Below are 22866 nucleotides of genomic sequence, written 5' to 3'. Positions count from 1 at the left end.
CTGACAGTAATAACACTACTATACCAATAATTTTCACAACTGGATATTTCCAACTTTGTCTAGGGTGGTTTGGGAACTGAAGAGTCAGGGCTCTTTAGTCAGGAAATTAGCGGGGGTCAATGTTTGCAGACCACCACCAACACGTTATTCTGGATTTCCTCTTTCAGGGTACAGGACCATTTCTGTACCCGGAGCAAAGTGCTGATGCAACATTCACAAGATCTCTATTTAGTAAAAATATTGCACAGAACTTCGGAATGACAAGCACGAGGATGTCTTCAGTCAACAGACATTTTTATCTACAGCTTCCTTATTCTGTTTTCTCATGTTTCACTTGTTGTAAAGCAACTAGTCACACAGCAGATTTTGTTGCAGAAACATATGCGACTAAATAGCAGGATCATTTATCTGAATAGGGTTGTTTCTGCAGCAAGCGTATGGATCTCTGTAAGTTCCATTCAGATAAAGAATGCAGGTTTTCAAATCGCAAATTTCTGCAAAAAAAACGCACGTAAATAGGGGGGTTACTAATAACAAATTGCAAGAAATCAGGTAGCTTGTCCAGTCAGATTTAAATAAACTTCATTCATTGTATAATGAAAAGATATGAAACTTAGGGCTTGTCCACACGTAACGGAATTGCTGCGTATTTTCTGTACGGAATCGCGGACGTAAAATACGTAGAAGAATACAGTAGCAGCAAAGTGGGTGAGATTTAACAAATCTCATCCACACGCTGCGTAAAATTTCGGAGTACAAATTCACCTGCGGTGCGTAGTTTTCATACCACAGCATGCCAATTCCTGCTGCGGAAAGTGGACTGAATTGCTGCGTTTTTCAGGAGATTTCACCATCTCCCAGATTGTGATCGCAGCAAAATACGCACCATTTTCTGCAGTAAAAAACGCAGGAAATGGTGCGGTTTTTCTGCAGCGGAATGTCTGCTAGTTTTAACGGAAATGCTGCAGACATTTTCTGCAGCAATTTCATTATGTGTGGACAAACTCTTACCAATATGTTTTGCTTCAATTCCTTGCAATTTTCAACATTTGTTTGCTGTCGTTGGACATTCTTATTTAGATTATAAAAACTCAAACAAACCTAGTCCTACTTGCACACAATTGCAGTTTGATGCAATATATCATTGTAGGTAAAAGTTGTGGTCAGATTTTCTTAAAGTAAACGTTCGACAAACTTCTGACATGTCATAGTGACATGTCAGAAGTTGTGATTGGTGGGGGTCCGAGCACTGAGACCCCCATCAATCACTAAAACGAAGCGGCAGAAGCGCTCGTGTCAACGTTCAGCCGCTGCGTTTCTGTTTGGCTTTTTCCGGAAATCAATGTATTAGAGTACGGGCGCAATAGAAAGTCTATAAGCTCGTACTCCACTACGTCGGCTTACCGGAAAAAGCCGAACAGAAACAAAGCGACTGAGTGCTCACACGAGCGCTTCTGCCGCTTCGTTTCAGCGATTGGTGGGGGTCTCAGTGTTCGAATGTTTAGTTAAATGGTCACAAATGGTTCCTTGATACTTGCAATACCTAAGGCCTTATTCACATGAGCGTATTTCACGTCCGCTTTACGCGTGTTAAAACAACAGACGTCACACAGACCTATGCAATTCAATGGGGCCATTACGTGTTTTTCACGCAGCTTGTGTCTGCTGCGTGAAACTTACTGCCTGTCCTATTCTTGTGCATCACGCACCCATTGAAGTCTATGGCGGCATGAAAAAAAAAAAGCACAGCACACGAACATCATCCGTGTGCGGTCTGTGATTCAAGCAACAGTTGCTAAAGAAATGATGAGGAAAAGAAAAACACCTCGTTCAGGTTTTTTTGCTGACGTAAAAAACCCATGACATACGCGCGTAAAAACGCAAATCCGCACCGTACACGAATGCCACATGGAACTGGAATGCAGGAAAAACGCTGCATATTTTTACACGCGAAAAACGGACACGTTCGTGTGACTAAGGCCTTAGGGAAACACTGGATTTTACATGCAATTGCAGGCAACTCCAGGTCACCATTTATTTGCAACTTTAAAAACATCATTTCAATTTTTCTTAAGTCTCATTAGGGAATATTTATATTTGATCATCATATTTTAACTATAATGTACGGTCATATCAATATACACTAGCAGTGTCCTGGGATATAATCACTACTTTTAAGGGTATGTGCACACACACTAATTACGTCCGTAATTGACGGACGTATTTCGGCCGCAAGTCCCGGACTGAAGACAGTGCAGGGAGCCGGGCTCCTAGCATCATACTTATGTACGATGCTAGGAGTCCCTGCCTCTCCGTGGAACTACTGTCCCGTACTGAAAACATGATTACAGTACGGGACAGTTGTCCTGCAGAGAGGCAGGGACTCCTAGCATCGTACATAACTATGATGCTAGGAGCCCGGCTCCCTGCAGTGTGTTCGGTACGGACGTAATTAGTGTGTGTGCACATACCCTTACCCATATGTGGCTAACGGATGAAAGAAGCAGAGCGCCACATGGGGGGAGACAGTACAGGAACAATAACGTTAACAGCGATAGGGAAGATTCTCACCTGTTGTTGTGTCGTCACAACAACTATTAGCGTGTCGTAAATCCAGCCTTACAGGACCTGCAGGTGCCACAGGTATCGCTTCTGGGGGTGTCGGGACAATGCAAGGTTTAAAATGTAGAGGAAAAACACGGCTCTAGCACTAACAAAAGGATTATGTCCAAAAGTTACCCTTCTTCAGATAAGCAGGACAACATTGTTATGGTTAGCTGAAGAAAGGGCTTTGCCCGAAATACAAAACCTCTTCTCTGGACATTATACAATGACCCCTCAAGTTACAATAATAATTGGTTCCAGGACGACCATTGTAAGTTGAAAATATTGTAACTAGAGACCACAACTCTATGGAAAACTAGTAATTGGTACCAGAGGCCCCTAAAATATCAACAAAAACAAAAAAAAATTATGATTTTAAGTGATTGAGCAGATAAAGCAAATCCATACCTATAAAATTTAGAAACAGCTGATGGAAGCTGTAACCCACTGTCTAAGATGAGGACAGGAGCCTCTTCGGAGTCCTGTACAGTACATAGGGCCGTCCTCATCTGGGGTCACAAAGAGTAACTCACCCTGGCCCAAGTATAGCGCAGTACAGGACAGAGGTGCTACTAGACTGCCAACCAGGGCATGCACTTCAGAAATACAGGTGGTTTACCAGTGAAATGCCCATGTTGATTGGCTTGATCCTCTAGCCAATTATATGAACCGCAGATCGAGACCGGCTGTGGCATAGTCTGTTTAATGTGGCTTCAAGTTATAATGCCCTGGGAAAGACCACTGTATGATAAAAACATTGTTACCTATGGTTAGTAACTGTATTCTGATAAAATATATCCTCCTTTACGATTTGGTAGCGCCAGTGCCATGTTTTTTCTCTACATTTGAAACTTTACTTTAGGGTTATCAAGATACCAGAATTTGGACTTCGATACCGTTACTTCGTGTAGTATTGTGATACTCTATACCAAAACTATACTTTGCCAACAATAAAAAAAAAAAGTTCTTCCATTTTCGGATGTGAGGCGCGAGGTGATGAATTTTGAACCTCACATTAATTAGTAATTAAACCCATCATGTTCCTCAGTCATAATGGACAACATTGGGTTAATGTGTAAGGTACATGATGGGCTTAAATACTATTAATATGAGGCACATGGAGGTTAAAAATTCATCACCTCGCGCCTCACATTAATAAGTGAAAGAAAGCAGTTTTTATTTTATAACCGCGTAAACATCAAATGATGCTATAAATTTATTGTGGTCGCGACGATAGCGAATATATGTATATCTTATGTATTGAGACTTATTTTAATGTTTGTTGTAACAAAAATGTGTGCGTTTCTTTAAAATTTAACATTACTTTATTTTTTACTTTTTATTTTTAAACTTTAATGTACTGGCATATATCTATATGACAGTCATTAGCCTGTGGACGGATTGTACACAGCCAGTTGTTCGGACATACCTAAGTATGCCCTAACAGGAAATATGGTAGGACAGCCCTGGGGTCCTCCAATGGACCCTGGGCAGTCTGCCCATATATGGTATGCCCCTCGATCTGTGATGCGATCCAAAGGGCATCCCCCGTTCTCATTTACTCCTTGAATGCTGCGGTCAGCTTTGATCGAAGCATTCAGGGGAATAACGACAGGGATGAGAGGTTTCTCTGATCTCCGCCGCGGGGCTGTGGCTGTGTAATACAACTTTTGCCCTGCTCCTGACAATAAGTGCGCAAGCGCGGTCAGCATATTATGCGGCTGGCGCTTCCCTAATAAGCAGCGGCGCAGGCACTGAAGACAGAATATGGGGGTGTTTTGCAGTGCGTCCGCTATGTTCGGTCTTCAGTGCCGCTGATCATTAGTGCAGCATCGGCCCCATCATATCATGCTGACCGCGCGCACTCGTCAGGACTCAGGAGCCCGGCAATGGCTGTATTACACAAGTATTACACAGCCGCAGCTGTGTTCTCATACATTCATGTGATACAATGCTAAGCTGTGCGGCCGCAAATACATGAAATAACAGTACCGGACCGTTTGAAGGGTGCACAGTATTGAAACAGTATCGAAGTTTCGATGCATCCCTACTACTTTATTTTACTTTACCCATAACTTATTTTTTTTTTCCTTTGATGCAGCTTTAGGAGTGCTTGTTTTTTGTGGGACGAGTTGTATTTCTCAGTTGCACAGTTTCGGGGTACATATAATTTTTTTTTTATTTTTTTTTTTAAATTAATAAAAAGTTAAAGACATTTCCCTATCATTCTTATCATTTTACAGATCTGTAGGCAGTTTGCGCAAAGCTGTTTGGTGCCCTCCATACATCCCCATATTTTCCCCTAAAACCAATGCTTCTGGCAGTGGACACCATAATAAAACATCCCTATCACTCCCTATCATTTTTTTTTTCAACATGTTTGCCGTGCGGTATAAATAGCATGTTAACTGTATTCTATGGGTCATTAAGATTATACCACATATGTATTTTTTTAAATGTTTTTGGGAAAAAAAATATATATTATTTTACATGGCTGCTTTCCGAGAGGAATGACTTATTTTTCTGTCGACGTAGCTATATGTGTTTTAGGAGCTATTGTTTTAGGAGGGACAAGTTGTAGTTTTTATTAGTACCATTTTGGGATGCATATTATTTACGGATTATCTTTAATCAATTTTTGTGGAAGAGGGAGTGGGGGGGGGGGGGGGGAAGAAAACCCGCCATAGCCTTTGGTTTATGCCGTGATGTATAAACGTTAACAGGTCGTTACAGCTGTGGCGATAAAAAAAATGTCAACAGATTTTCTTTTTGTAACAAAATAAAAAAATATATAAATGAAACCATACCAAGGTAAAACTATAACCAAGGACTTCATTTCAAGTACATAACTTCAACCAACTTGTAGTTAACTTTTGCCCCACTAGAGATATTTTATCTTTAATGGATATATCTTAACCTATGAAGATCCCATATTCTGAAAAGTCTCCCAGATCTATATCCCTCTTTCCTTAATACCACCCCCATTCAACTGCTTACTTTACTTTCTTTTTTTTTTTAAACTACCATAATTCAAAGCGTCAGTTCGGTCATTGAATAATTTTAATTCATTTTTACATACTTCCTTTTGTATTATTGGTAAGTAACCATGTTAAACTTGCTTCCAATAACTATTGGAACAATATCCGGTTTACAAATCTGTGCCATTTACGAATGCGTTTGATTAGTGTGCAATGTTTATTTACTGCTATTTTCTTGGAAAACGTAACAAAAAAAGTTTTATACGTTTTGACCTGTCACAGCTTTAAAAACGAGAGGTTTTGCAGATATGCCATAAATGCTTCATATTGGAATACCCTTTAATGGGGTTGTTGAGTTAAAGCAAAGTTTATCATTGTACGATGTAAAGTTATTTAAAGCGTAACTGTTTACATAAAAGTTAAAAAGATCAGTGATATGTCAGAAGATTTGATCTGTGGGTGTCCGGATGAGGAGAACCCAACCAATCCGAGTACTGCGCCCTTTCAGCTGTGATTGGATCTCTTCGGCGAGTTAGCTGAAGACTGCTCATGGAAGTCTATGAGCCCATCCTAAGACAACCACATCTCTCCGAGGAGAGCAAAAATGATCCTATCGCAGCGGAAGGGGCATATTGCTCGGGTGAGCGCTTCTGCCCCTATGTTTCAGCAATCGGTGGGGGTTTCAGCACCCGGACCACTAGCAGACAAAGCTTCTGACATGTCACTATGAAACGGCAGTTACTATTTAACATGCTTCTTGTTTCATTGCTTCACTATTTACAAGATCTTTGCCTTGTTTTGAGCAAGATGGAACATTTTTGTTAACATTCAGAGGATAAGAACTTGTCTGGGCCTTAGTTTATTACAACGTATCAGTGTAGGCAAGGACAAGAAAGAGATTTGTAATGATGCTGTGGTAACATCGTTTTGAGGAGTATGCGCAGTCAGATCTTGAGAACTACGAGGAACACTCTCATAATCAAGTCAATAGACCACAATCATTTTCATGCGAGTGTGTCTGTAGTCTGCAGATATGCTTTGCTACGTAACCTGGATTGTGATCCTGATCAAATCAGAGACCGCATAATACAATCTGTGCTGACATTGAACCTCTGCCTCCAGTTACATGATAACATCAGTGGGGTGAGCTGCGAGTTCAGACACCATTCACAAAGGTGCTGTGGTGGTGTGTAGTGCCCCTGAACATGGTCATTCATTTCATACATATTTCACAAATTCTGCTCCTTGAAAATCAGACTTTTCTCTTAAATCAGGGAAATCATTTAAAAATATTTTTTTTTTCATGTATAAGCCAGAAATTCTCCATGACTAGTAAGCTTTTAACCAGTTTGTATTAGGCTCTGTTCACATCTGCGTCATGGCTTCAGATTATAGCAGTGCTGGATCCATCCCAGGACGGACCAGTGGCCTCCATTGGGTTTCGCTGAGGTGTCAGTCGTTTTGACAGGAAAAGTACAGCGCTGCACGCAGTGCTGTCTTTCACGTCAAATTTGACGGAATCTGCAACAGAGGCTATGAACGGAGCCTCTGACGCAGATGTGAACAGAGCCTTACATGCAGAAAGTAAAAAAACAGTTTCAGTAGACGATTTGTTTATTTTAGGACTAAAACAACTGTACATTTGTGCCCAAAATATAATAAATCCTAAGGTTATTTATTATTTACATATCCAGTGCAATAAATCAGAGCTATTCTTATTCTATTATTCTGGATGTTTTTCATCTGTATGAGGTTCAAGCTGTGCAAGCTGAAAAAGTAAATAGAAAGAAGAAAAAAAAAAAAGTTACTTTCTATGGAAATACAGATGGGTGTACTAAACAAATCAATGGCAGCCATACACTGCTAAAGGACACAAAAAACTCCACTAATATTCAGGTTAACACAGTACTGGGCAAGCTATAAACCAACCTGTCCAATCACCCCCTCCCCCGCATGAGACATCGGGAGTACCATTGTGAAGGGACAAAAAGGCATGAGATTATAGGTGGGATATGCAACAAAGAATAAATAAATACATCTCTCATGTCTAAGGCTTGTGTAGTTTACATCTTTTTCTGCAACTATATAATCCCTCAAAACACCTTTGGAACCACTTATCTCCTGTTGGCAAAATAGACAAGACTCTTGGAGGGAGCCGGGCTCATAGCATCATAGTTATGTACGATGCTAGGAGTCCCTGCCTCGCTGCGGGACAACTGTCCCGTACTGTAATCATGTTTTCAGTACGGGACAGTAGTTCCACGGAGAGGCAGGGACTCCTAGCGTCGTACATAACTATGATGCTAGGAGCCCGGCTCCCGGCACTGTGTTCGGTCCAGGACTTGCGGCCGAAATACGTCCGTCAATTACGGACGTAACATGGTCGTGTGAATCCAGCTTAACAGTGCAGGTCCCAGAGGTCGGAAAAAACTTATCATTTCCCTAATCGAATTTGTTATTTGGTCTATTATGTGATTGCATACTTGTCTCTGCCCAAATACGTTTACATGGGCAGAAAAAGTATATATTCATCATTAAAGAGGCTCTGTCACCAGATTTTGCAACCCCTATCTGCTATTGCAGCAGATCGGCGCTGCAATGTAGATTACAGTAACGTTTTTATTTTTAAAAAACGAGCATTTTTGGCCAAGTTATGACCATTTTTGTATTTATGCAAATGAGGTTTGCAAAAGTCCAAGTGGGCGTGTTTAAAGTAAAAGTCCAACTGGGCGTGTATTATGTGCGTACATCGGGCGTTTTTACTACTTTTACTAGCTGGGCGTTCTGACGAGAAGTATCATCCACTTCTCTTCAGAACGCCCAGCTTCTGGCAGTGCAGACACAGCCGTGTTCTCGAGAGATCACGCTGTGTCGTCACTCACAGGTCCTGCATCGTGTCAGACGAGCGAGGACACATCGGCACCAGAGGCTACAGTTGATTCTGCAGCAGCATCAGCATTTGCAGGTAAGTAGCTACATCGACTTACCTGCAAACGCCGATGCTGCTGCAGAATCATCTGTAGCCTCTGGTGCCGATGTGTCCTCGCTCGTCTGACACGATGCAGGACCTGTGAGTGACGACACAGCGTGATCTCTCGAGAACACGGCTGTGTCTGCACTGCCAGAAGCTGGGCGTTCTGAAGAGAAGTGGATGATACTTCTCGTCAGAACGCCCAGCTAGTAAAAGTATTAAAAACGCCCCGATGTACGCACATAATACACGCCCAGTTGGACTTTTGCAAACCTCATTTGCATAAATACAAAAATGGTCATAACTTGGCCAAAAATGCTCGTTTTTTAAAAATAAAAACGTTACTGTAATCTACATTGCAGCGCCGATCTGCTGCAATAGGAGATAGGGGTTGCAAAATCTGGTGACAGAGCCTCTTTAAATAAAAATATACTATAGTTCTATATAATTTTATGCAGTTTTCTGTGAAAATCATTAGTACAGATCTTTGCTATTTTAAAGCAGATCTGTCAAAAGCATGATGTCCTATGGTAGACTTTGTTTCAACATAAGAAATTATTTTTCAATAGGTGGCCACACTCCAATAGCTGTTGGCCAAATGCTCCTCCGGCCGACAGCTTATTCTCCCGATCTCCCCATACACGCTCTGTTCGGCCGAGTGTTCATGTGTTCTTAATGGGGAGAGGGGAATAAGCCTCTGCCAGACACCTCTTGCTTATCTCCCTTGAGAACAAAGGATCAGGCATTTTGAAATTCAACACACTGTGCTATTGTTTCCATAAAAAAAAACAAAAAAAAACAAAGGCCTAGCGGAACGGAGGCAAACAAACAAAAAAGACATTGAAATTAATGGTATTGCAAACGGAAACTATACTTTTCGTTTGTCTTTCTGTTCCTCTGATGGAACAGATGAACGGAAAGCTAAACGGAAGGCTAACGATGATGTGAACAGGCCCTAATGTGTATGGCCACTTAATCCTGGAGTGGGGCTTATTTAGGATCCAGATGCTTCCAGCTCATGTATGCTCAGCCACATTAATATAAAAAAAAATAATTATATGGGAGGGGAAACCGAGTAAAGACACTAACCTTTGCTTTCAGTTCTTTGTTCTCTTCTAGAACAGCTTCATATTTTTGTTTCAGTTCTGCGATCTCCAAGCGTAAAGCTTCTACGTCTGGGGTTTCTGGACCAGCAGCTCCCATGTGCTGTTTTAGGAAGCTGGATATACTGTTAAGGATCTCAGAAAGAGAAATGGTTATAAACCATACCTAATAGACATCCCAAACTATGCAATGAATATATAGCACGGTGCCGTTTCCGAAGATAAATATTCAAAAACAATAAAAGAATAAGTTTTTTCAGACACCAGAGTGGTTTCTGAAAAATCTTTTTCTTTTTTTGAATACTGTTAAGGTTGACTACGTTTTAATAAAATACATGTACGCCCATTTGTGGACAGTGGCTTTAGTCAGTGATGTACTAAAAATATAAAACCAACCGATACACACATTAGAATTAAAAAAAACATGATATTTAATATGCCAGGATTGGCTAGCAGGCTATAATCTGATTTTTTTTGCCCACCTACAGAGAGACAGAAATGATAAATCGACTATTATATACTATTTACCTATATTCCCAAAGGAATATAATTTTCCTATAAAGAAACCGGAGTACTCGGGGGAAACCCACACAAACACAGGTAGAACATAAAAACTCCAGATGTTGTAATTGGTCGGATTTAAATCCAGCGCGGCCTACTGGAGGACAGGAGGGAGCGGTCAATCTGTGTGCAGCTAACGCCATGCTAAATGTGAACAAAGCACAGCCCACTGGATAAGCTGCAGCCTGCCACTACCTATAAAGGAAGGGGCCATAGTTTACAGGAAAACAAGTTAGCCATGCTGGGTAAAATGAGTCACTGTATATTTCCCATACTGGGTTGCTGCAGCAGTCGGTGTACTGTGACTGGAGCAATCCGTTTCTGACACCAACCACTGCATAACTTCCGGTGCCCAGTGGTAGCAGGTAAAGCTGATCAGTGCAGGGTCCGGAAGTCGGACTCCCACCAATCATATACTGAGGACGTATCATCAGTATGAAAAACCACCCCCTTAATATGAAATGTATGTATTAGTTCCTTTTTAACTTCAGCAATCCAGTCACTATGTGTTTGCAAATGTCAAAAGCGCTACCAGGGAGGCTGGGTCCACATGTGTAAAAATCTGCAAAAAGCAAAATTACATGCTGTGAATTTTAACATTCGCACCGCTTGTCAATTTCCGTGCGCAGCATGTAGATATAATTTGATGTACTTGGCAAGTACTGTAATCCACTGCGGATTTTCCATGCGCAAATTTACAGAGAAAATCTGCAGCATTTCTGCTACGTGCGAACCAGGCCTAATAATCCACCTGTCTGGCTTATAAAAACAGTAAATCCAAAATCTTGCATTGTAGTTAGTAACGTAGACCAGTGAATAAACTAAGCATTTTACCTATTTAGGTGACAAAAATGTTACGCATAGAAAGGATACTCCAATGCATTATTCGGCTTTTCTGGCTCTTCGTACAGTTCAACTAACACTGGAACAGAAAATGAACACTATTTAGCATTTTTAGCGCAGATTTTGTCTTGTTTTAGCAAGAAGTGTCAGCGGTGCCCATAGCAACCAGATTCCAGCTTTCATTTTTCCAATGCAGACTTGATCTGACTGCTTAATTTGGACTGTAGAGTTTTTCACATAGCATGCAGACAAAATTACCACACCTTTATTAGAAAATACAAAATTTACATTATAATATATAATTTGTCCCAAGCCCCCCCATTTCTCCTTACTGTACGACCGCAGTGGGGAGAACTTTAAAGGGGTTGTCCATACCCATATTCTAGTAATCGTTGGGGCCCCCAGCGATGAGACATTTATCACCTATCCCGTCGATAAGTGCTCATCTTTGGGACAAAACTTTTAAAAAAGAGAACCGCTCAGCTCTCCTGACATGTTTATTTTAGTAAATACCGTACTAGTATTCCCCATAAAAAAAAAACAAATTCCAGTTCCTCACGTATTTCTCCTAGAAATTTTTAAATACATTTGCAACTGCGTGTAACCAACTGGGGTTATGTCTCTACAGTCTAAGGCCCCATGCACACGACCGTAAAAAATCATCGTAACTGCAGACCGTAATACGGTCTGTAATTACAGACCCGGCGGTTCTATTGGCATCGGACACCTTTCTGTATCGCTACGGATAGGTGTCCGTGCCGTAGAACCGTGTTGGGAATTGTGGAGCATGTCCTACTTTTAGTTTTTTACGGGCCGTGCTCCCTTAATTTGTATGGGAGCACAGCCCGAAAATTCGGCCCACGGCAGATGGCCGTACCCGCAACCGCGGGCCGTGATTACGGGCACGGCTGTGTGCATGAGGCCCAACACTGTCCTATCAGTGCTGACACTATTAGACTGTGTAGGGATACATTCTTTTGACACTGGGAATGTTAACACCCAGTTGTCAATTTATTTATAAATTTCTAGGAGGAATAACAGAGCAACGGCACAACAGTTGTAAGGGGCAGTTCACATGGAGGAATTTTAGCAGCGGAGTCGACTGCAGATTCTGCCTCCCATTTAATTCAATGGGAGCCTGACACTTTTTTTTCCCAGCTAGCCTTTTTTTTTCAGCCAGCGGGAAAAACAAGTGTCCTGCTCGATCTTCGGGCAGATACCACCCAATCCTCCCATTGAATTCAGTGGAAGGAGGAATCTTCCCGTCGGCAAGAAGATTACATGGCTGATTTTGCGGTGGAACCTGCTGTTCAAAATTCGCTGTGTGAACGTACCCTAACAGTGGAGGGTACCCCTCTCCACCATTTCCCAGACAAAAATGGAACAGAGCAGACGAACACCTGTATTATCTGCAAGATATTTACAAGACTGTTAGTAAATATAATGGAAATATAAAATTAGAGCCGAAGAGGTCCAGACGTTAGAGTTAGTACACCAGGGAGGGTAAAGGGAAAGAGATTCATAAAGTAGTATAACCTGCCTTCTGAAGAGTAACAGGGGACTGAATAGTCAGTTTAATTAAAAAAATATATATATTTTTTTATAAACAACAAGCATGGAGCATGCCATTAGGCAGCTGGCAGAGGTCGCAAAAATTAATCAACTTTGACGCCTGTAAAGGCTCCTGAACGCCCTGAATTAATCTCATAGGTATTGTTAAAGCATGAGACTGAATTCATTTTGAGCAGGACGGCACAGATAACACAGTATGAGGTAAAATAAGTACATAAGAGTTTCTCAGAACCTCTCTTTATGTGCTTCTTTAAAAAAAACGCACTTCCGGACGGCCCCTAATAACTTCAAGTCAGGCACCGGCACATTTAGCAAGTAATACTCTAAGTTTTGACCAGCGGCGCGTCATTAGTAGCTGCCCGGCTCTTAGCTTAGAAGGGTCGCAAAGGATAGAGGACTAATCCTACATAGACAAGGTGGTAGAGGGGGAGACAAGTCTCTGCTGTGGCAGTGCCCAGGTCAGAGTTCTTACAGGAGGTAGGATGATTGCCAGTCCTTTCCCTGTGCCATCAATTCCCTTCTTCCATTGCATCCTCTTCATTTCACCCCCCTCAGCCCCTGTGTTTATGTGCCTGTGTGTATTGTACAACAGTGTGCTCCTTCAGGGTCATTTGCCCCTGCTCCATGTCTGCCGCTGACCTCATTACCTCCATAGGGGGACTCTTTCTATACCTCACCAATTGCTTAGGCTTTGCTCACATCTGCGTCAGGGCTCTGTTCCGACGACTACAGTATTCATCCCGTCAAAATGACAGACCCCTTGCACAAGAGACAAATTGAAACCATTGGCACCGGATCAGTCACCATTGAAATCAATAGTGATGGAAACGGAAACCTTTGGTTTCCATTTGTGTCAGTCGGGGCTCCGTTCCGACGGAAAGCTCAGACGGAACAGAGCCCTGACGCAGATGTGAATGAAGCCTTATGTGTTCTTACCTGGGTTCACAGGTCACGGTAAAAATGCATTATTTTGCCGTAAACCCGGGCAAAAACAGCACCCTTTTGCAGTGATTTTTGCAAAATTGGCCAAACACCCCCCTCCCCAACAAAAAAAGGAAAAAAGAATTTGCACTGCAATGTGTGAACCCAGATATCACCTGATACTGCTGCACATTTATCATGTGTGTATAGAAGACATCCAGATTATTTGGACTGCTCATTTTTGTGTTTTGGGGAGGCGTATTATAGTACTGCTTATATTAAGCAGTGTTGTACAGTACCCCCATGAACCACAGATTTGAACAGTCCAAATAAAATGAACGTCGGGGGCAACACGCAGGGCACATGACTTATGTTTCAGTTCCACTATTTCAACTACTTTTGCCTTGACTTGGTCTGCTCGCATCTTCTGCACTGGTCCCTGAGTGACAGGTTGTCTGCTTCAAGAAAAGTCGTGTCCACACTTATGTTCAGTGTGTAATATAAGATAGGTTTAGACTTCCCTAAACTCGCTATTTATGCATGAAAGCATTGGTTATAGGAATGTTATCTCTGCATAAATAGTGAGTTTTTAACACCACGTATCCGTATATATTAATTTGAATTTAAGCAAATTACATACTTTCCTTGGTTAAAAACACTACTCAAAAATGCTAAGAGGAGAGTTTTTACCCTGCCGGAAAAAATGCAGTGCGAGCTCTGGCAGCTGTGGTTTAGTGTTCTAAAGCTGCCTATGTCAAAATCGGACATTTCAAGAATAGTTAGTAAAGTACGTTACAAGTTAACGAGAGGAGTCTTGTGGTAAAAAACCACCACCGCATCTGAATTTTTTTTTTATGCGGTTCCAACCGCAGCTCAAGCGCAACGTGTGAATGGACCCTTATATGACTTGCATCCTGCACGCACATACTAATGGTCAGAAATAGTGTTAGTCCTCATGTACCGGCCTTTTCGGGTGACTTTTCAGAATAATCTATCATGTGAGTGTACATGAGGAATAGGACTATTTCTGGCCATAATATGACTTGTATTCTGCATTTGTCACCAGTTTCCCTCTCGGTATGCTTCAATTTTCAGTCTTCCCTGAGTGAGGCGGCAAAAACTAGCTGGAATGATATTTTCCATACACTGCACACAGAGATCTTGCTCTCCTATGTTTCTATAGCCACATTCAAAAGCAGAATCAGCATAGAGGAGACTATACAGAAGTAATGAGCAGTGTAGCTGTGAATCCAGTACTGTGGTGAGAAAACATTTCTCCCCCCTCCATAAACTTCTATGGGCAGTATGTAACCGAATTCCTTAGTGATCTGATAATCCAACTCTTCTTTAAAGACTGATTTAAGCAGGAAATTGAGAGTGAATGATAAGTGCAGAGGGCAGGGAGAGGAGAAGTGGTGGCCTATACGTGGAGAAAGAGACAATTTTCTTTATTGAGATATATTACAAGGTTTATTATATTCACGTGTACTTTTGAATTATGCATAGTTTGTTGAAACGGCAATGACTATTTTACCCCTCGGCGATTTCCAACATACTATTACTTTGGATGTACGTCATCACAATATGGAACAAGTTTAGGAGCTGAAGCAAGCACCATAAGCAGTGAGTTTCAATCAACTGAAACCCAATGCGGACGCCCGCCTGCATCTCTAATCCCGGCCGCTCTAACCGCTCCGGCGCGGTGGTCAATAGCGACCCCGGCAACTGAGCAGTTAGATAGAGAGAAGGGGCTCTTTCTGTTCCCCGATCGACCCCCAAGACAAAATCACGGGGTGCCGATTGATTACGGTGGCCTGATCTATTATTAAATAAGCACTCCAGCAAATTATTATTTTTTCACATATCTTGCTATCTCACCTGCAATATTCTAGCAGTCTCATTGGTTTCTTCCCAGCTTAGTTGCATCTATACATTTTGAACCCCTTCAGTATTGACAGCTGTGTCATGTGATCTCAGTCGGACACCCAGACTAGACAATGTTCCGATATGTAGATAGGAGGTCATTTCTCCTGTATAGATTACTTTCTGTGAGCTACAGGATTACATCCTCTACCACATTGCTCCTGGCAGCACTGAGACACCCCCCCCCCCCCACACCTGAAGAAATAATATTTGTCCTATCTAAAGGGAGTAGGAGTGAAGTGATATAACAGGTCCACACAATATCTAGCTGCAGATATATAACTCCCCTGACTGTCTATACTATCTGTGAGTGTGGGGTGTAGAATCTCCAGTGTATTCCTATGAGATGCAGCTTCACACTGCTCTACCCTGCATCCTGCTTAGAAGCGCTTTTTGTCACCAGTGCTACCATTATTACTATGATAGTAGAACCAAGTCTACACTGTTCACCTTTAGTAAGTGTGTCAAGGACACCAGCCTTTTCCAAATATCTTCTGAACTGTTCCCTTTTGGAATCTGCTGCCTAGAAAAAAAAGAAAAAAAGGCAAGTAAAACAAGAGACAAAATATTGTTTTCATGGAAACATTTATAAAGAACGTCATTTTGTCAGCAGATTTTATTAGGCTTCAATACCAAAAATTGCAGTATTAAAACATTTATATAAAAAGAGCCGCGTTTCTGAACGCAGATTAGTTCAACTTAATGGGGATGATCTGCAAGTGGCTAACCGACGCTGTTTCGGTGGAATACACCGCGTAAACCGCACTTAAAAGGAGCGACGTCCCGTTTTTTTAACAATATTATTTGCATTTCCTCCCACTAAAAATTCCTTTTCTAATGAAAGCAATAAGAGGCTTTTTACAAGCATTTTTCAGGCTTATTCGGATGCTGAAAGAACAGCGGAATCGGCATGAGAATTCCGCCATGTGAATAGGGCCTAAGAACATGCTCACATGTAACATTAGAAAGAAACATGACAAAGCAGTGTGAAATAGATAAAGATGTTCCTGTCACACCATGGATTTTTTTTTTTATATGCCAAATTGAGTGTAACATTTTGATACAATGAAAGGGCTCAGGCATAGTGGTGTGCATGGCCCGTCATTTGCGGCTCAGATGGCCGCAAAGTATCATCCGCAGGCCGCTCACAAATGACGTGCCGAGCACATTCATTACAACGAGCCCGGACCGCAAAATGCAGCCGTAATAAGACATGTCCTATCTTTTTGCGGTCCAGGCTCCAGGGCAATGCACAAGCCGTGTGCACGGGCCCATAGAGATGAATGGGACCGCAATTCACCCACAGATTTGCGGCCGCAAAAAACACGTGCCTCATGCACACGACTATATAACGGCTCTGTACATCTCCGGGATGTACAGGGCCGTAATGTGGCAGACATAGACTTCTGGGGGCCCATGCTGTACTCAGATTTCATAGGGAGGTATTTTCTGATGGATTGTATATATATAAAAAAAAAAAAAAAAAATAGTCAATGTTCCATCAGGTGCTGTATTCAGAGATATTCTACCCTGGAAGAATTGCCTCCTTAGGCCACGTTTACACTGCATATTTTTATCCGTATATCGGAGTGCAAACCGCTTGTACTACGCGCCGAAATACGCCTGCAAACAGCTTCCCATTTATTTCAATTAAAAATGAGACGTGTAGTTCATACAAGGCATATTTTTACGCTGCTGAATTAAAAAAACGCCTCATAAAAATAAGCTTGGTAAAAAAGAAGCGATACGTCACTTCGTGAAGCGCTTTACAAACTGATTTTCTAAAACGCCCGGATTTAGAGGCTATTTTCTCTTCAAATGAGCCTGGTAATTTTCAGCCTGTACATATGCTGTGTGAACACGGCCTTACACATATCTCTGTCAGACCTGGCTATCCAGTCTCTACAAAGCTGAAGCAGCTTAAGCCATTGCTACACCTAGGCTTTTTGTAGTACTACATAATTGATTTTAACTATTGAGTGACAGCTGCAGTCCAAGATTGCATGTAACTCAATGTACTCGTGTGGACATCAGTTGTAGGTAGGGGGCAGTGTAGTTAAAAATCTATTATTATGTAGTACTGCAATAAGTGTAGGTGTTAGCCCTGGCCTTCTAGTTGCCACTCCCACACCAGGTGCGGCTCATTTCTTTAGTAAGCTTTCCTGGGTGTAGCAGGCGGCATGAACAGCTGGGAGATACAGGGCAGTAAGTCTGGATTCATACATCACTGGCAGATTGCAGTTTTTACAAAAACGGTTAGGCTACATTCACCTGTGCTGTCCTTTGTGCTGTCAATGGGCGGCTAGGTGCGTGAAAACTCCTGCATGTGTGAATAGCCCCATTAAAATCAATAGAGCCTTGTTGTGCGTTGTTTCAACTCATAGCACACGGACGAGAATCACGCTAGTCTGAACGAGCCCTAATATGGCCAACGTGTGAATAGCCCATAATGACGCGGCAGAGAGCCACACCATGACAGGACCCTGCTGTTTAGGCACAGTTCTACCGCGATTGTAGTTCATCAGGGCTAGGGCTACACATCAACATTGGCCGCTATCAGGTCATGTGGCAAACGATTCACGCGTCGTCCTGCAACCGTGACTCCAGTCGCAAGAAACCCAACCCTGCTGAACTTCTTACAACTGTGGTGTCGTGGCAACGTGTCGTTCGGAAAGAGACTACATTGACCTTCAATACCTGCGACGCAGCCAAAGTCGCCGTGTAGACCTAGCCTAAAACCGTCACACCGCTAAAACTACAGAATAAACAGCAGCGGTTTTGGCTCTGCCACCCCATTACCTCCCCTGGTGAATGTACCTTTGTGCCATTTTTCTTTTTTTTTTTAACATGTCTTTGAATATAAAGTGGAGAGGTTCTAACAAACCAGACACTTAAAAGGCTATTGCATTCATAAAGAGGCAGTATTACCAGTGGACACCGCTACAGCCAGAGAACATATAAGGAAATGCACTCCTCTATTATATCTAAACCATGGTTTCGTTTATCAGTAGAACAAACAACATAATGAGGAACATTGCTATTTCTTTGAAATGATACCCCAGCGTTCCCGCAAGCCTCGTCTCACCTTGTAGTTCGCCATTGCGTTCCGAAGCTCGCTTCAGGTTTGTTAAGCAACAATCACCCCAGTAACCACATGAACGGTATATAACGCATGCGCAGTAACCAGCGCCCGATAAGGGAAGACCGCATGCGCAATTAGTACTAGGATGGTAACGTTGCTGACGCATGCGCAGGCTACCCTATCCAAGGCAGGCTACCCTATCCAAGAGCTTGTTGTTGCGCTGTACTGAATGAGTTGTGAGTGATAATGCTAGGGTTACGTCTAGAATGGCTTTGTTCCTGGTCGGTCCTCCCTCCAGCAACTCCATTCTAGACGGGTTCACTACTGAGGTGACTAGATTGGAGTTGCTGGAGGGGGGACCGACCAGGAACAACTCCATTCCCTGTGACCTCACACCTACCTGGAGCAACTCCATTCTAGACACGGCCGTAATGCTAGCTGGCCTGTCTGCGCTCGGTTCTTTCAGTCAGATATGACAGAATCACTGTTGAATTTGGCTTGTGTCTGCCAGATAGTGCCAACATACAGAGTGCCTGGCAGCATGCTCCACTATACGCAGTGCCTCACCTACCGTGTATATACCAGGGGTTGCCCGCTATATACAGTGCCTGACAAAAATTGTCCAATGATCTTACTGCAGTTAAATGAAGGGGTTCACAGAAAAAAAGTGTCTCTTTCTGCGGAAGATGAACGAGCTCCCTCGATGACTCACTGCCTATCCCTTGTACAAGTTCTGATGTGGCCATTTCCCTTTACTTTGCCTCTTTATGGTGGTCATTAAAGGGATAACCCCTTCCCAACATCCCAGGTCACGAGGGAAAGAACGGAGTAGGCTCACGGGCTGAGCCCGCTTTATAACTGGCGCGCTTTGTCTGTGGGTTACAGCGTCACTGCAACAAGCGGGTCCTGCTCGTTTAACCCCTTAAATGCCAGGGTTAATATCGGCTTAGAAGCCGTTAGAAAGAGGGAGGGCCACCCTCTGACGTCACATCCCCGCACCCCCGTGACTCGATATTGGGGCTACCAGATGCGGGGCTTAATAGAAGCCTTTGAACATTATGATATATTTCAGTATATCGTGTAAGCGATCCAACAATTATCGGTTTAAGTCTAGGGGGACAAAAAAAAAAAAAAGATAAATACAGCTAAATAAAGTATATATATATATATACAGTCCAATTGTAGATGAACACAGCACTCCACGCAGCTATATATTAGGCCATGTGCACGTTACCAGAGGGTGAATCAGTTCCCCAACTTGAATACATAGAAACCAGGGGACAGAATAACGGCACCAGGACTTCCAGATAGATGAAAAAAGGGTGGATTTATTCACCTCGAGAGCAGCGACGTTTCGGGGTTCGTCACAGAACCTTTCTCAAGCTGTACAACACTACACACATTGTCAGGTACAAATAGGAAGTACATCCAATAATTAACATAAAACCAATTGATGTACAATTTGCAAAAATCAAGTGTATACATAGAACTTTCAACCCATATTATGGAACAGTTGTTCAAAGTGCATAAGTACAATCGTGCGTTCATATATCAGGTGCAGTGTACGTGGATACAAAATATGTAAAAACAATCTACTGTGCTGCAATTAGGCTAATCAATGAAAGCTGCAGAGGCCAATCTAAAAGATATAGATCTATGTAAATCACATAGGAGATCATACATTACCAATCTGTTGCACACCTTGAGACAGCAGCATTCGCGCGCGCCTACTGCACGTGCTCAAAGATGGCGCCAAGACCGGAAATAGAGTCTATGGAACGCAAGCGGTGAAAAAGTCACCATTGCGCATGTGCCGGATCGGAACTTGCGTTCCAGCCCATTTGCGCATGCGTGGGCTGCGTTTACCCAATGTCAGTTCTAAAAACCTCAAAAGTTCAGGATTTACGAACATATGAGACTAAAGCAGTAAAGATAATACTGCATAAATGATATAGTGTGTGAACCGTGGGAAAAAGATATACAAGACATCTACTTTCAGATGGCACAGTGGTGAATACTCAGTTAAAGGGAACCTGTCACCAGCATTTCACCTATTGAACTCTCCTCACCCCTCACTGGTCGCTGCTATGAAAAGTTCATTGCCGTTACCCCCTCTCCTAAACTCCTCCTCCGACTGTAAATAACGGTCTGCAAACATTTTGCGCCTTTTATCGTAATGATCCGGTGTCCCTTTGTGCGTACACCCCAGAAGAGGACATCAATGCACAAGCACCGGATTTTGTGTGCTGGGGGAAGGCGAGGAGCTGTCAATCAAAAGTAAGGAGGCGGAGTAAACTCGGAAAGACTTGAGGAATGATGGTGTGGAAACATAAAAATACTGAATACTAAAAAGGTACAGATCCGACTAAGAAGACAATTATAGGTTATATAGAAATGATTTTTCACCCACTACCACCAGGTAGTGCTGGTTTAATAGGCGAAATGCTGGTGACAGGTTCCCTTTAAGACAGTATAGCTCAACTAGATGGCTTCACTATAAATCAATTTTAGTGGGAAGAGAATCATCCCACATGGGATTTCACACTCGATCCACACCCATACTCTCTAGGGGATGCATATATATAGAATATTTTCATCTATCTGGAAGTCCTGGTGCCGTTATTTTGTCCTATGGTATATATATATATATATATATATATATATATATAGCAGAAGAAAATTTGCAGCACTCCAACATGAAAAAAATGGTGGTTTATTCAATCCAAACTAACAGCTGTTAGTTTGGATTGAATAAACCACCATTTTTTTCATGTTGGAGTGCTGCAAATTTTCTTCTGCTATATATCATTATACGTCCTAGGATCGGGACGTTTTGCTGGGCACCTGGTCGATTATTCATTAGTGAGTGCTGCTGTCTTCTTGTGTGCTATATATATATATATATATATATATATATATATACACACACACAGTACTGTGCAAACGTTTTAGGCAGTTGTGGAAAATTTCTACAAATTAAGAATCGTTTCAAAAATAGAAGTGCTAATAGTTGTTTTATATCAATTAACAAAACAGAAAATGATTAAACCGAAGAGAAATCTAAATCGAATCAATATTTGGTGTGACCACCCTTTGCCTTCAAAACAGCATAAATTCTTCTAAAGTAGAACCAAATTCACTCAGAAGCCAGAAAAAGTATCACTATATGTAAGATTATAAAGGTAGATCAAGCATTTGGTTGCACACATCAGAATAACCAAGACATGGTGAGACTTGTCAAACTAGCACTGTCTATGTCACAATAGTAGTTTGAAACATGTCTGTGCTAGCAATGCCTCAGACCCAGCCAAAGCATCCAAGGCCTCATGAACATGTACAGCATCATATTACTTTTAACCCCTAAGGGTATGTGCACACGGTAGCAGGCTTTTACGTCTGAAAACACAAGACTGTTTTCAGGAGAAAACAGCTGCCTCGTTTCATACGTAAATGCTCCTCGCATTTTGCGAGGCTTCTCTGACGCTCGTAAATTTTGAGCTGCTTTTCATTGAGTTCAATGAAGAACGGCTTAAATTACATCTGAAAGAAGTGTCCTGCACTTCTTTTGCCGAGGCTGTCATTTTACGCGTCGTCATTTGACAGCTGTCAAACGACGACGCGTAAATTACATCTGCACAGTACGTCGGCAAACCCATTCAAATGAATGGGCAGATGTTTGCCGACGTATTGTAGCCCTATTTTCAGACGTAAAACGAGGCATAATACGCCTCGTTTACGTCTGAAAATAGGTCGTGTGAACCCAGCCTTAATGACCGCCGATAAGCCTTTTCACGGCGGTCATTAATGGGCTTTATTCTACAGCGCCGCCATTCCACGGCGCTGTATTAGAATAAAGTAAACAGAGCAGGGAGCCGTCAAATCTCCCTGCTCTCAGCTGCCAGAGGTAGCTGAGGGCTGGGGGCGTCCCTGCTCGACCGGGTGAGATCGATATTAGTATCGATCTCACCCGTTTAACCCTTCAGATGCGGTGCTGAATAGCGTGCACCGCATCTGAGTGGTTTTGGAAAGAGGGAGGGAGCTACCTCTCATCCCATTGACACCCGGCGATAAGATCGCCAAGTGTCTGTGTCTCCGATGGCAGGCGGGGGGCTAATAAAGGCCCCCAGGTCTGCCCGTAGTAAATACCTGCTAGGTCATGCCTCTGGCATGACCTAGCATATGCCTGTCAGTTTTAAACGGACAGGCAGTAATACACTGCAACACGAAGTATTGCAGTGTATTTTAATAGCGATCGGAGGATCGCATAGTAAAGTCCCCTAGTGGGACTAGTATAAAAGTAAAAAAAAA

At 42.4% G+C, this 22866-nt stretch overlaps 1 protein-coding gene across 2 annotated transcripts; it reads right to left on the bottom strand.

Annotated features, from left to right (window-relative positions):
• Window positions 1–7178: 7178 nt before the first annotated feature.
• Window positions 7179–19009, bottom strand: MYCBP (MYC binding protein). 2 transcript variants are annotated; one of them, XM_075850526.1, is made up of 5 exons: window positions 18959–19009; window positions 15927–15999; window positions 11091–11139; window positions 9643–9772; window positions 7179–7350 (listed from the first exon to the last, which is right to left on the bottom strand). In XM_075850526.1, the coding sequence occupies exons 1-5, from the start codon at window positions 18971–18973 to the stop codon at window positions 7306–7308; spliced, it is 312 nt and encodes a 103-aa protein (XP_075706641.1). In that variant the 5' UTR covers window positions 18974–19009; the 3' UTR covers window positions 7179–7305. The 2 variants fall into 2 exon arrangements, with proteins under 2 accessions (XP_075706641.1, XP_075706640.1); XM_075850525.1 differs by lacking the exon at window positions 18959–19009 and adding an exon at window positions 18562–18669.
• Window positions 19010–22866: the final 3857 nt, after the last annotated feature.

The sequence above is a fragment of the Rhinoderma darwinii genome, chromosome 2 (assembly GCF_050947455.1).
Source record: "Rhinoderma darwinii isolate aRhiDar2 chromosome 2, aRhiDar2.hap1, whole genome shotgun sequence".
Taxonomy (NCBI): Eukaryota; Metazoa; Chordata; class Amphibia; order Anura; family Rhinodermatidae; genus Rhinoderma; species Rhinoderma darwinii.
Note: the sequence above shows the minus strand (reverse complement) of the source record. Positions and strands in the feature narration are given on the sequence as shown.

What these genes read in the sequence shown, in the direction of transcription:
- MYCBP (XM_075850526.1), bottom strand. An exon ending in CCTTGACACACTTACTAAAG is followed by an intron (nt 11,140 to 15,926) that starts GTGAACAGTGTA and finishes TTTCTGTTCCAG; the next exon opens with TGTTAGTTGAACTGTACGAA. An exon ending in ACAAAGAACTGAAAGCAAAG is followed by an intron (nt 7,351 to 9,642) that starts GTTAGTGTCTTT and finishes TTACTTTTTCAG; the next exon opens with CTTGCACAGCTTGAACCTCA.